General features: G+C 44.3%; 1 protein-coding gene across 2 annotated transcripts in view; it reads left to right on the top strand.

The window, feature by feature from the left end:
• Nucleotides 1-12906, top strand: part of wdr19 (WD repeat domain 19) — a 247311-nt gene that overhangs the window by 146981 nt on the left and 87424 nt on the right. For both annotated transcript variants that reach the window (XM_072496582.1, XM_072496581.1), the window contains exons 15-19: nt 1496-1645; nt 1977-2124; nt 3013-3217; nt 8217-8376; nt 12543-12653. In XM_072496582.1, the coding sequence (XP_072352683.1) occupies nt 1496-1645; nt 1977-2124; nt 3013-3217; nt 8217-8376; nt 12543-12653 (774 nt within the window). The remainder of the gene's footprint in view (nt 1-1495; nt 1646-1976; nt 2125-3012; nt 3218-8216; nt 8377-12542; nt 12654-12906) is intronic.

The raw sequence follows: 12906 nt of genomic DNA on the forward strand, positions 1-12906 counted from the left end.
TGTAGGTAACATTTTTTAGATGCTGGCTTTCATGACCTCAGGACAACCTAAAGTGCTTTACAGGCAATTAAGTACATTTTGAATTGTAACCATTGCTATAATGCAGGAAACAGAGAAGCCACTTTGCGCACAGCAAGCTCCCACAACAGCAATGTGATAAGGTCAGACAATTTTGTTTTTGTGATGTTGATTGAGGGATAAATGTCATAATAATCTTTATCCTTACTGTCACAAGTAGGCTTACATTAACACTGCAATGAAGTTACTGTGAAAAGCCCCTTGCTCTTCTTTGAAATAGTATCATAGGATCTTTTACACCTATCCTAGAGACCCATCAGACAGGACCTTGATTTAATGTCTGATCCGAAAGACAACACCTCTGTCAGTGCAGCATTACCTCAGCACTGCACTGGAGTATCAGACTAAATTTTTGTACTCCAGTCTCTGGATTGGAAGTTGAACCTGTTGACTCAGAGGTGAGAATGCTATCCACTGAGCAGGGCACACACAGTGGAGGAACAGCTCAAGAATAGCGATCATAGTATCTTTTTGTAATATCACCTTCTGTGCCCATTCCATGTTAAAATAAAATAAAAACTCCCCCAGCCTCTTAAAGAGGAGATAGTGTGGGGACAGTCTGGCATTTTCTAAATCTCAACTGGCTCACCTTTGGTTCTCCATTTGTGGCAATATTTTTGCAGTCCCCTCATATCCCTCTTTGGTGCCCTAGTCCTCACCAAGCCGCTACTGTTTCCCCTTCTGATCAATCCTCCTCAATGTCAAAAATGACCTTGTCTACATGAGTGTGGAGGGGCAGAACTGAAGCCTACCTGGGTATCCCGGCTGAGCACCTGATCTGAAGTCCCCAAACTTCTTGAAAAAAATGTTTTGTGTACAGAAGGTGCAGTGCATCTGATGCCTCTCAAAATCCAGTGTTTAAGATCTGATATGAAACTAAAAGTAAAATGTTATAAGTTAAACCGACACTTGCATTGGATAGTTAGCAGTAAATACCTAGAGGTCAAATACTTTTAACCTCAGCCCCATTCGTAGGATGGAAATGGGGCATAGGAGCCTCGATAAGCATGGCTCCATGGCACCCAAGATCCCCAGTTAAAATTTCAATTTCATTTGTAATATCAGCTCCCTTAAAAATATATTTTTTTAAATTTTCTGCTGGTGGTGCTGTTAGTCAAGTTGCGGGCACTGCTTTTCTCACACTCTCCTTTACCCTCACCCCTCCTCTGGAAAATGTCTCCAGATGCACACATTTTGATGTTCATGATCATTATTTATATGCAGTATAAGTGAGCTTGTGCATGGGTACTCCAATGGAGTCAGGAATGGTCCTTGCTAGCATCCACTCTGCTACATTTCTGCCAGTAATGTAGGTCCATGGATGTTTGGTACCCTACCTTCTCAACATACCAATGTAAAATTTCCAGAGAACTTGCATTGAGAGTATTGACAATATTTCCATGGCTTTCTTGTTCAGACTGGCATCATCCAATGTTTCTATATTGAGGACTGGCAGTATGTGAATGAGTATCGCCATTCAGTGAATATCCGTAAAGTTTTCCCAGATCCCAGCGGGACCAGAATGGTATTCATTGATGACAAGAGTGATGGGTTTGTCTACTGTCCAGTAAGTAACACTGTTTTCAGTGTCAGCATGACATTATCATACTGTGCTTAAGTTCTCATTTCCATGAAGTAAAACAAAGATAAATCTCTAAATGGAAGAGTAATGACAATAGTAATCTATCAAGTAAAAATAAAATATTCTTTATTTGTTTATTCCCCATGTTAAAGTGATGACCCTGTCATCTAAACTGGGGAAGTTGAAACTTCTTTTGTGGTATTCTGAGTGGACTCTCAGTTGTATTTACAGTCAGGTTATTGTAAATTTAGGGGAAAGTGTTTGTATGGTGTGTGTTCTTGATTTGAATTTTTTTAAATTCTCATTAACCTTGAAGGTGAATGATACTGTACACGAGGTCCCAAACTTTCCCACTACTGTTAGAAGTATTCTCTGGGAACACTTTACAATGGATAAAGGAGTCTTTATTGCTTATGATGATGACAAAGTGTACACCTACGTTTTTCACAAGGACACAATTCAAGGTAGCATTGTTGGTGCTGTATGAATGAAGTATGATGAAGTTACGATGCTGTGCTTCTGTTATCCTTATTGTCAGGAATAAAAAGTATATAGGAATCTCAGTAAGGAAAGTATAATGAAAACAGTGATTTTTCCATATTAACATAAGGAATATAAAAGGATGGCACAATGGTTAGCACTGCTGCCTCACAACGCCAGAGACCCAGGTTCGATTTCGACCTCGGGTGACTGTCCATGTGGAGTTTGCACATTCTCCCTGTGTGTGTGTGGGGGTTTTGTCCGGGTGCTCTGGTTTCCTCCAACAGTCCAAAGATGTGCAAGTTAGGTAGATGGATTGGATATGCTAAATTGCCCTAAGTGCAGTTACACGGATAGGGTGGGGCATTGGGCCTAGGTAGGGAGCTCTTTCAGAGGATTGGTGCAGATATGATGGGCCGAATGTCCTCCTTCTACACTGTAGTGATTCTATTCTATGATTCTATGAATAGGACTACAAGTAGACCATTTAGCCCTTTAAGCTTGTTCCAGCAATCAACAAGATTATGATTGATTTTGTATCTCAGGTACACCTCCTTGCACTATTCACATATGGTTGATTCCCATAGTGTCCAAAAATCTATTGAACTCTAATATACTTAACAACTGAATTCTGGAGTACAGAATTCCAAAAAACTCCAAAATACCATCTAATTTGTTGATTTTTTAAAAAAAATCTGTCCATCCACTGACCATTATTACCAGAATTCATTTGCATTGAGTAGTTTGTCATTTAAAGTATATTTCCATTTTTAAAAATCTATTTTTAAAACATTTTGGTCCGAACATACATTCCTGCATTAATCTTCATTTGGTGCAGCAATCCATTTCTTTTCACTTTGCTTAATTCACAGGTTCCAAAGTCATACTGGCAGGTGGTACTAAACTTCCATTTTCTCACAAGCCACTGTTGTTGTATAATGGAGAGCTAACATGTCAGACGCAGAGTGGGAAAATCAGCAGTATCCTTTTAAGCACACACTCTTTCCTTGCTGGTTTAAAGGATCTTGGACCCAATGATCTTCAGCCAATGTTGTCCCAGTGTTTAATTCTGAAAAGGTGAGTTAGCTTTTTAAGGAATAATGAAAACATGCGAGTTGTGTTGATACCAGCAAATTGATTTCATGAGAAGTTATCTGAATTTTCAAATGCTACTTTTAAGTCTTTGATTAAGGAATTTCCATGCTGTTAAGTGTCTCTGGAATTGAGTTCACTTTCACAAGCACAAATATGATGGCTGTAATACCCAATTATTCTGAATAGGAGGAGAATGAAAACATCAATGACTGCATTGTGTTCCATTTTCTCACAAGTTACAGATGCAGTCTCATGTCAATGTGTGAAAATCCACACTATTCTGTTAAGCTTGGAAAACTTAGGAGTATTATGAATGGTGAAGACGATAGCGCTAAACTTCAAAATGACTTGGATGGGCTGGTGGAATGGGCAGACAATTGGCAGATAAGTTTTAATGCAGAAAAATGTGAAGTCATTCAATTTTGGTGGGAATAACTAAGAAAGACAATACAAAATAAAGGGTGCAGCTCGAAAGGGAGTGCAGAATAGAGGGACCTGGGGGATATGTGTGCACAAATCATTCAAGGAGGCAAGGCAGGTTTAAGAAAATCGTAAATAAAGCATTTGGGATCCTGGGTTTTATAAATAAGGACATGAATACAAAAGCAAGCTCATAATGATAAACCTGTACAAATCTTGGTTGTGGATAGATTGGTCTCATCATTTGTGTGGGCAGGTAAAGTGGCAAGGATTAGGAGGTCAGTACTTCAGAGAGGACGACAGTCGAGGGACCTGGCCCTTCCGAACCTGTTATACTATTTTAGGGCAGCGAATGCTGAGAAGATGTGGGACTGGAGTAGGGAGATGGAGGCTTTGTGGGTGAGGATGGAGGCAGGCTCTTGTAAAGGGTCAGGGTTGTGGGCATTGGCAATGACGCCACTCCCGTTTGTCCCAGGGAAGTACTCGGGGAGTCCAGTGCTGGTGGCCACACTGAAAATATAGCAGCAATTTCAGCAGCACTTTAGGTTGGGGGAGGGATTGAAGTTGATGCCGATCCGAGTTAACCATGATTTGAGCCAGCGAGGATGAATGCTAGGTTTCGGGGATTGAAGGAGCGAGGGGTGATGAAATGAAGTGAGGAAATGAAGGACGTGTTTACAGAAGGCCAATTTACGGGTTGGAGGAGCTGGAGGAAAGGTTTGTGATCCCATACGGGGGGCTTTCAGGTACATGCAGGTGTGGGATTTCGCAAAAAAGGTTTTTCCGGCTTTTCTGGTGGCATCGCTCTCCTCTTTGTTGGAGGGGGGCTGTTGGTGATGGGACTGGAGAGGGGAGTCAACTTGGCAATCTATGGGAGGATTTTGGGTGGGATATGACATCTCTGGATGTGGTTAAGGCCAAGTGAGAGGAGGAGTTGGGGATGGCGCTGGAGGAGGGGTTGTGGTGTGAAATGTTGCGGAGGGTGAACGCCTTAACCTCCTGCACGAAGCTGGGGTTGATGCAGCTAAATGCAGTGCATAGGACGAATCTGATGATGCCGAGGAGGGCCGGTTGTATGAGGGGGTGGAGGATATTTGTGAGCGGTGTGCGAGGGGCCTAGCCAATCACGTACACATGTTCTGGTCCTGCCCGAAGTTGAAGACATTTTGGAGGTTGTTCTTCAGCACCATGTCGGCGATCTTGCATGTGGATTTAGAGCCCAGTCTCCTGGGGGCCATATTCGGGGTGTCAGACTTGCTGGTCCTGCAGGTGGGAGCAGGGGGCAGATGTTTTAGCCTTCACCTCGTTGATCACTTATTTAGGCTCATTTAAATATGTCAGCGCCTGATTCTCCCGAGGTTGGGGATCGAACGCCTGCACCTGGGAGACCTCGCCATTACGCCATTTAGCACTGGACCACACAAATGTGGACCAGGCGTAACGGCACCTGAAGGGGTCATCCAGGCCATTGGTGGCCCCCAGGTGGCCGGATTCTGGGCAGGGTGGGAGTTTGGCACTGCCACCTGGGCAACCTGGCAGCACCACCCTGGTAATACCAGGGTGCCCAGGTTGTCCATGCCAGGGATCGGATCCAGGGGTACCCTGCCCTTAAGAGGTGGGGTGAGGGCGGGCTCGAGGTACCACTAAGAGGTGAGTTGAGTTTGATCTCTTAATGTACCACTACCAGCACCCTTCTTATTCAATTACATAGAATTCGTACAATGCAGAAGGAGGCCATTCTGCCCATCGAATCAGCACTAACCCTCCGAAAGGACACCCTACCTGGACCCATTCCCCCGTCTATCCACGCAATTTTGTAGCTTCACCTAACCTGCATATCTTTGTGCACGAAGGGGCAATTTAGCAGTAACTGAAAGACTTTCTTTCTCTTTGCAGTCTTAAAAGTAAGTCATGGCTTTTCTTCTTGTAGTTTGACCTCTTGGATTGCACTTTTTATAAAGTTCCCTTTGTCTTTTTGTCCACAACATCTTTATCAATCTCCACCTCTCGCTTGCCCTCTATCCAGCTCCAGCGACCCCCCCCCCCCCCCCAACAGTATAACTCTGACCCTATTTCCAGTTCTCTCTACCTTTGACAAAGAGTCATCCAGACTCATAACTTTGCCCTCTTCTCTCTCCACAGATTCTGTCAGACTGCTGAGATTGTCCAGTATTTTCTGTTTGTGTTTTAGATTCCAGCATCTGTAGTAATTTGCTTTTAACAATTAACTGGTTCCTCCCTTGCTCATTTGAAATCCAATAAGGTAGACATTCAGAGCTGGGAAGAGTTTCACAGTGTCAATCGACAGAAATTGCACAAAGGCAGAGCGCGTGAAATTCATTTACTCCAATTTATAGACGGGGTCACAGTTTGTGGCCTGCCAGTGTCTTTTCAGATCGAGGTAGTCAAGACACAAAATTGGCCAACGCACCTCACCGGCATGATTTCAGCACCATTATCAGCACTGGTCTCCTCTGTTGCTAGGTGCGCTGTACATATGGCAGGAGATGGCAGCAGCATTGTTTGCCATTCACATAGTATAAGCAGCCTGCTTTTTCTTCAAGGAAGACTGTCTCTTAAGGAAGATGGAGAAAAGGACATTTTAGCAAACAGAACACCTGGGTATCCACCCTCCAGAATGCAACCTTGGAGCCATTAGTGGCGAAGGTGGGCAAAAGAAAAGACACCATGGCCAAGTGAAGGGGCGAGGAGACCCTCAAGAACCACCCTGAGAAGCGAGTGGGAGTTGATGGCCAGAATGGTCAATTCCCAGGAGCTAGGCTCAAGGACCTGACATCAATCAATGCACAAGAAACCTAATGACCTCATGCAGGTAGTTAATGCATCTTCAAATGCATTATCCACCACAACACCTCTTACCCACCACAACACCAATTTCTCACATTGCTCAATACACTACACCCCATCACACAGCTAGAAGCAGTCCATGACACTCATACATTGCATCGAGATACTCCACCTCACCCGTACATTCGTAACAATACCACCTCCACATTACCTCACTGTTTCCATATATTTCCAGATATTTAGTTATTGCAGGCATATCAGTGTATTAGACATCACTGCCATTCTTTTTTCTCTCTTGCAAGACTAAGTGGCATACAATAGAAGGGAACAGATCAGACGCAATCTGGAAGGTGACAAAAGTGCCTGCATTGCCTAAACCCTACACAGAAGATGGTCCTGTGCATCATGCGGCCAGCTGCATGATGTAGCATGCAAAGCTGCATGTTCCTGCCTTATGCCACTTCTCGACTCCCAGCACATCCCCAGCTTGCTATCTGGCAAGGTCATGGTGTGACCATGGACCTATTGCATCCCATTCCAAACCGCTTGCATTACGACACCCTTCCCCTTCTGAGTTCCTGTTTTCAGACACCCAAAAACTGCTGATTACATAGCCATTGCAGTCCAAAGGGAAGAGAGAGGACAACAGCACAGCATTGACGAAGAGGACCCACCATGTGAGCTGACATTTGCAACCACCAATTCAGACACTGTCACTGCACTTAGTTTGGACGCTAGCATAGAATTGGGATCAGCACCAGGCATAAATGAGCTACAAGCAAGTCAGGGGTAAAGGATGGGTCATGTGCCAGCTTACTGGAGGACAAGGTAGCAGATGAGTACCTCGATAATGGACCAGCATACAGGAGAGCATTTCTGTGCTTGCACACTGCAATGCTGAATGCACTGGCTTCCAGACAGCCTCCTATTACTGTTAAGGAGCATGGAACAGTCCAGCTTCAACTTAACAGAGGGAATGGCAGGGACCTTTTCCTCTTCACAGCTATCTCTATGCCATGCTACAAACCCAGAGGCAGTGTAAATGGCCTACCTCAGGGAAGCCTGTGTTGCAACCGTTTGGGAATTGAATTTGTGGCCATATGCTTTTATTTTATTTTTTATAAGTTTAGAGTGCCCTATTCTTTTTTTTTTGCAATTAAGGGAACAACTTAGCATGGCCAATCCACCTACCCTGCACTCCTTTGGGTTGTGGGGGTGAAACCCACGCAGACACGGGGAGTTTGTACAAACTGCATTGGACAGTGACCCGGGGCCAGGATTGAACCCGGATCCTTGGCGCCGTGAGGCTATATGCTATTATGCTTTAAAAAAGCATAGGCTGTGGGCATTGCTGAATAGGCCACTTCTTGAACCGCTGCAGTCCATATGTTGCAGAAACACCCACAGTATCGTTAGGAAGGAAAATGTGACAAATATGAGTGTTATAAATGGGGAATCGTCATTGCAATATTACCCACAGGTGTCACAGGTTATCATAAATGTGTTGACACAATTCTTGGAACTTTTCTTCAAGAATGTTTACAGGCAACTCAACATCCCAATTCTGACTTTTTAAGGCTATCCTTAATCCAAAGACACTCAATCTAACTGTAGCCTCCCATTGCTCTCTTGGCTGTACCCATCACAAAGCTCGTCTCTGTGGCTTGGTACTACACCATATAATGCATATATGCTTATCATCCAAACTATTTTGAATTCATATTGCTATTAATTTTTCTTGTGCCTCTTGCAGGTTTAGTGAAGCATGGGATGTGTGCAAAATACTTATTGATCCTTCAGCATGGACTGAGTTCGCTCGTGCTTGCCTCCATCACATGGAAGTGGAGTTTGCAATCCGTGTGTATCGTATGATTGGAAATGTCGGAATGGTAATTTCACTGGAGCAGGTCAAGGTTGGTCTTGATTAGGGTGACTGAAAATATCTTTATCAATTGCTTATGTATAAAATAAGAATATAAACATCATGATTACATTTATCCTTTGAATTATATTTTATTTCTTCTAATGTCTTCATTAAAAGTTTTATTTAAAGGCCTCCCAAAATCTTGGGTTTGAAGTTGATATATTTGACCAGAGCTGTGACTATTAAATAAGAACATAAGAACTAGGAGCAGGAGTAGGCCATCTGGCCCTTTGAGCCTGTTCTGCCATTCACTGTCAATTGCTTACCTATGAGATGGATTGTAACTTGAAACAGAGGGAAAGGCAGTTTTAATCCTTATTCTAATTAGATTTTTTAATGTTACATTTTGAAGGCAAGCAATGCTTCTTGGAGGGAAGCATACAAATTGGACGGTAGTGAGATGGATATCGAGAAAATGGGTGAATTGAGAGACAGTCACACATGCTGAGAATGTCAGATAATTCCATTATTTTTTCTAATTTGACTTTTATAAGTTTTAGTTTGAAAGCAAGCAACCTTTTGAGGAAAACATATAGGAAAGGAGGGAGCTGTTTGTGTATGAGATGGCTTCAAGCTTCTCACCAGCTAATCTTGGGAGAAATTAGAGGGACTTAGGTTACCATGAATGGAAGGTTAAAGAAAGGTAAGTAACACTGGAGAAATAGGAAGGTAGTACAAAGGTAAAGAATAAGGGGCGGGATTCACCGCAATCGGCAAATTGGCCTGACGCCGGCGCCAAGAACAGCGTGAACCACTCCGGCATCGGGCCAACCGGAAGTTGCGGAATTCTCCGGAGGGACTGCGCGAGTTAGCGCATGCGCAGAACCGCCGGCGTGGTTTAACATATGCGCAGACCGACCGGCGTATTCTGGCACATGCTCAAGGGGGTGTCTTCTCCACGCCGGCCATGGCGGAGCCCTACAGGGGCGGGCGTGGAAGGAGGGAGTGCCCCCACGGCACAGGCCCGCCCGCAGATTGGTGGGCCCCGATCGTGGGCCAGGCCACCGTGCGGGGCCCCACGGGGGCCGGAACGCCCCGCGCACCCCCGAGGACCGCATCAGCCGGCCTACCAGCCAGGTCCTGCCGTGTGGGACCATGCCCAATCCACGCCGGCAGGACTGGCCAGAAACCGACGGCCACTTGGCCCATCGGGGCCCGGAGAATCGCCGGAGGGGCCGCTACCAACTTCTAACTCCGGGGTCGGAGAATTCCGCCAATTATCATGAGGGGAGTGAGCAGCTGGTAGGAAAATGTAGGGATGTGGGAGAGAGGTAGTCACTGAGGGCACATTTTCCCTTTCAAATGAAGCCTACAGTCATTGATGGCTTCTTTCCCCATCAGGTCAAAGAGGGAGGTCATGCCTAACAAATTTGATTGAATTTTTTGAGCACATGACTAAGTGTGTAGATAAGGGTTGATGTAGTTTACATGAATTTCAGCAAAGCACTTGACAAGGTCCCACATGGGAGACTTATAAAGAAGGCAAATGCACATGGGATACAGGGGCACTTGATAAGGTGGATTCAAAGCTGGCTGAGATGTAGGGTGATGACAGACAGCTGCGTTAGTTACTGGGAACCAGTGTCCAGTGGTGCACCACAGGGATCTGTGCTGTGTCCCCTATTATTCGTCATTTATATAAATTACTTAGATGACTATATGGTGGGTAGGATTAGTAAGGTTGCGTATGACACAAAGATAGGATGGGTGGTTAATGGAGAGGCTGAGAGTCTTGGGTTACAGGAACATATAGACGGGATGGTCAAATGGGCACAAAAGTGGCAGATGGAATTTAATCCTGAAAAGTTTGAGGTGCTTTGGAAGGAATAATTTGACAAGGAAATATTCAATGAATGGCACCTCACTGGGAAGTCCTGAGGAACAAAGATACCGTGGCGTGTTCGTAAATAGATCTCTGAAGGCAGAAGGGCTGGTTAATAGTGTGGTGAAAAAGGCATATGGTACACTTGCCTTTATCAATCATGGCATAGATTACAAAAGCAAGGTCGTCATGTTGGAGTTATATAGAACATTGGTGAGGCCACAGCTGGAGTGTGTGCAGTTCTGCTCACCACATTATAGGAAGGTTGTGATTACACTGGAGCGGGTGCAGAGGCGTTTTGCCAGGATGCTGCCTGGGATGGAACATTTAAGTTATTAAGAGAGGTTGGATAGGCTTGGGTTGTTTTTGCTGGAGCAGAGAAGACTGAGTGGCGACCTGATCGATGTGTACAAGATTATGAGGGGCGTGGATAGGGATCAGCTGTTCCCCTTAATTGAAGGGTCGATTACAAGGGTCACAGGTTCAAGGTGAGGGGTGGGAGTTTCATGGGGGATTTGAGGGAAAATGTTTTTATCCAGAGGTTGGTGATGGTCTGGAACGCACTGCCAGGGAGGGTGGTAGAGGCGGGTTGCCTCACATCCTTTAAAACGTACCTGTATGAGCACTTGGCATGTCTTAACATTCGGGGCTATGGGCCAAATGCTGGCAAATGGGATTAGGATTGGCAGATCAGGTGCCTTTCATATGTCGGTGCAGACTCGATGGGCCGAACGGCCTTTTCTGCACTGTATTTTTCTGTGACGAAACCATATCACTTCCCACCTGAAAAGGATAAAAAACAGAAACCCATTGGCAGAAAGGTGCAAGTGCAGTGTGACAATTTTACAGATGTTGTTTCCATAATAACTTTTGAAATAAGAATTTATAATGGCAAAGTAAAAATAAGAACATTTGATTTTTAAGTTGGGAACAAATTGCTTGAAGTAAATGTGGCAAAATTCTAGCCTGTAATTGATGCAATGCTTTGTGATATGGTTCTATATGTGATACTCACCAGCACCGCATTAAATATCAAAGAACAGTTCGAGACAGCTGTAAGCAAAATACTGCGGATGCTGGAAATCTGAAATATAAACAGAAAACTTGAAAACTCAGTAGGTCTGGCCATCTGTGGAGAGAGAAACAAGAGTTAACATTTCGAGTCCGTATGACTGAAAGAAGTCATACAGACTTGAAGCTTTAACTCTGTGTTTCTCTCCACAGATGTGGAGATACCAACGCAGTACTGGGGTGAGCACAGTAAGAAGTCTCCCAACAACAGGTCAAAGTCCAACAGGTTTATTTGAAATCACAAGCTTTCGGAGCACTGCTCCTTCTTCAGGCCACAGATGTTGCCAGACCAGCTGAGTTTTTCTAGCATTTTCTGTAGTTAGTGAAGAGTATTTTCTACCATGGTTAATTATATATTCATATTGGATGCAATGATTATGTTATAGTTCCATGAAATTGTAATCCAATTATTTTGAAATGAATGTTAACTGACTTCCAGCATTTGTGTTAAAACCATCATCCAAGATTTCTCCAGAAACACCGCAAGCACCAATGAACATGAGACTTGTAGTTAATGCGTGTACCACTCGGAATACATTTTCTCAGTACAAAAATATCCGCTTAACTATCACAGTCTCACTTTAGAAACTTAGAATCCCTACAGTGCAGAAGTGGCTATTTGGCACATCGGGTCTGCATTGACCCTCTGAAAGAACACCCTACCTAAGCCCAAACCCCCACCCTATCCCCATAATCACATCTAACCTTTAGACACTAAGGAGCAATTTAGAATGGCCAATCCACCGAACCTGAACATCTTTGGACTGTGGGAGGAAGTCGGAGCACCCGGAGGAAACACACGCAGACACGGGGAGAATGTGCAAACTCCACAGACAGTCACCCGAGGTCGGAATCGAACCCGGGTCCCTGGCTCTGTGAGACAGCAGTGCAGTAAATGCCCAACATTCCCAGATCACCTAATTCAAGTGTCACAGGTCATTGGTAATTGCCAATGATCCGTGCTATCAACACATACTATTGAACAGTTGATTAAAAGGAAATCGGGTTGTGCAATTTGCAGCTCCGTTCCTACTGCCCGTAATTTGCAGCAATACAGCAAAAAATATAGTAAACTTTCTTCTCAACCCTATGTACCAAAGGGGTACTATTAAAATATCAACCTAGTTCTTTCAATGCTAACAGAGGTGAGCCATTAGCAAGCACATTTAAAGAATTAGGACTGTTACATTCCTTCATTTAACGCTGCTCCATCGCTCTCTAAAAATGTAATAATATTTCAGTGCAGTGTCATAATATTTCAGGGAATAGAAGACCACAACCTACTAGCTGGACACCTTGCAATGTTTACAAATGATTTCAATCTGGCGCAGGATCTGTATCTGGCCTCCAGCTGCCCAATTGCTGCATTAGAGGTAAGAAGCTGAATGTTATTTTAACGAGCATCCTTTGATCTTTCAACAAAGGATGTATTGCTTTTTCAGGTGTTTATTTCATTGGATGCAAATTGTTTTTCGCCCTTTATAATATTTGTTTTATTTTGGAAGATACATGGGGCGCGATTCTCCACTCCCACGCCGGTTGGGAGAATCGCCTGGGCCGCCAAAATTTCCGGGGACGCCCTCCCGCGATTCTCCAAGCGGCGGGAACGGCCCGGTCGAGTTTCGC

The sequence above is a fragment of the Scyliorhinus torazame genome, chromosome 3 (assembly GCF_047496885.1).
Source record: "Scyliorhinus torazame isolate Kashiwa2021f chromosome 3, sScyTor2.1, whole genome shotgun sequence".
Lineage (NCBI taxonomy): Eukaryota > Metazoa > Chordata > Chondrichthyes > Carcharhiniformes > Scyliorhinidae > Scyliorhinus > Scyliorhinus torazame.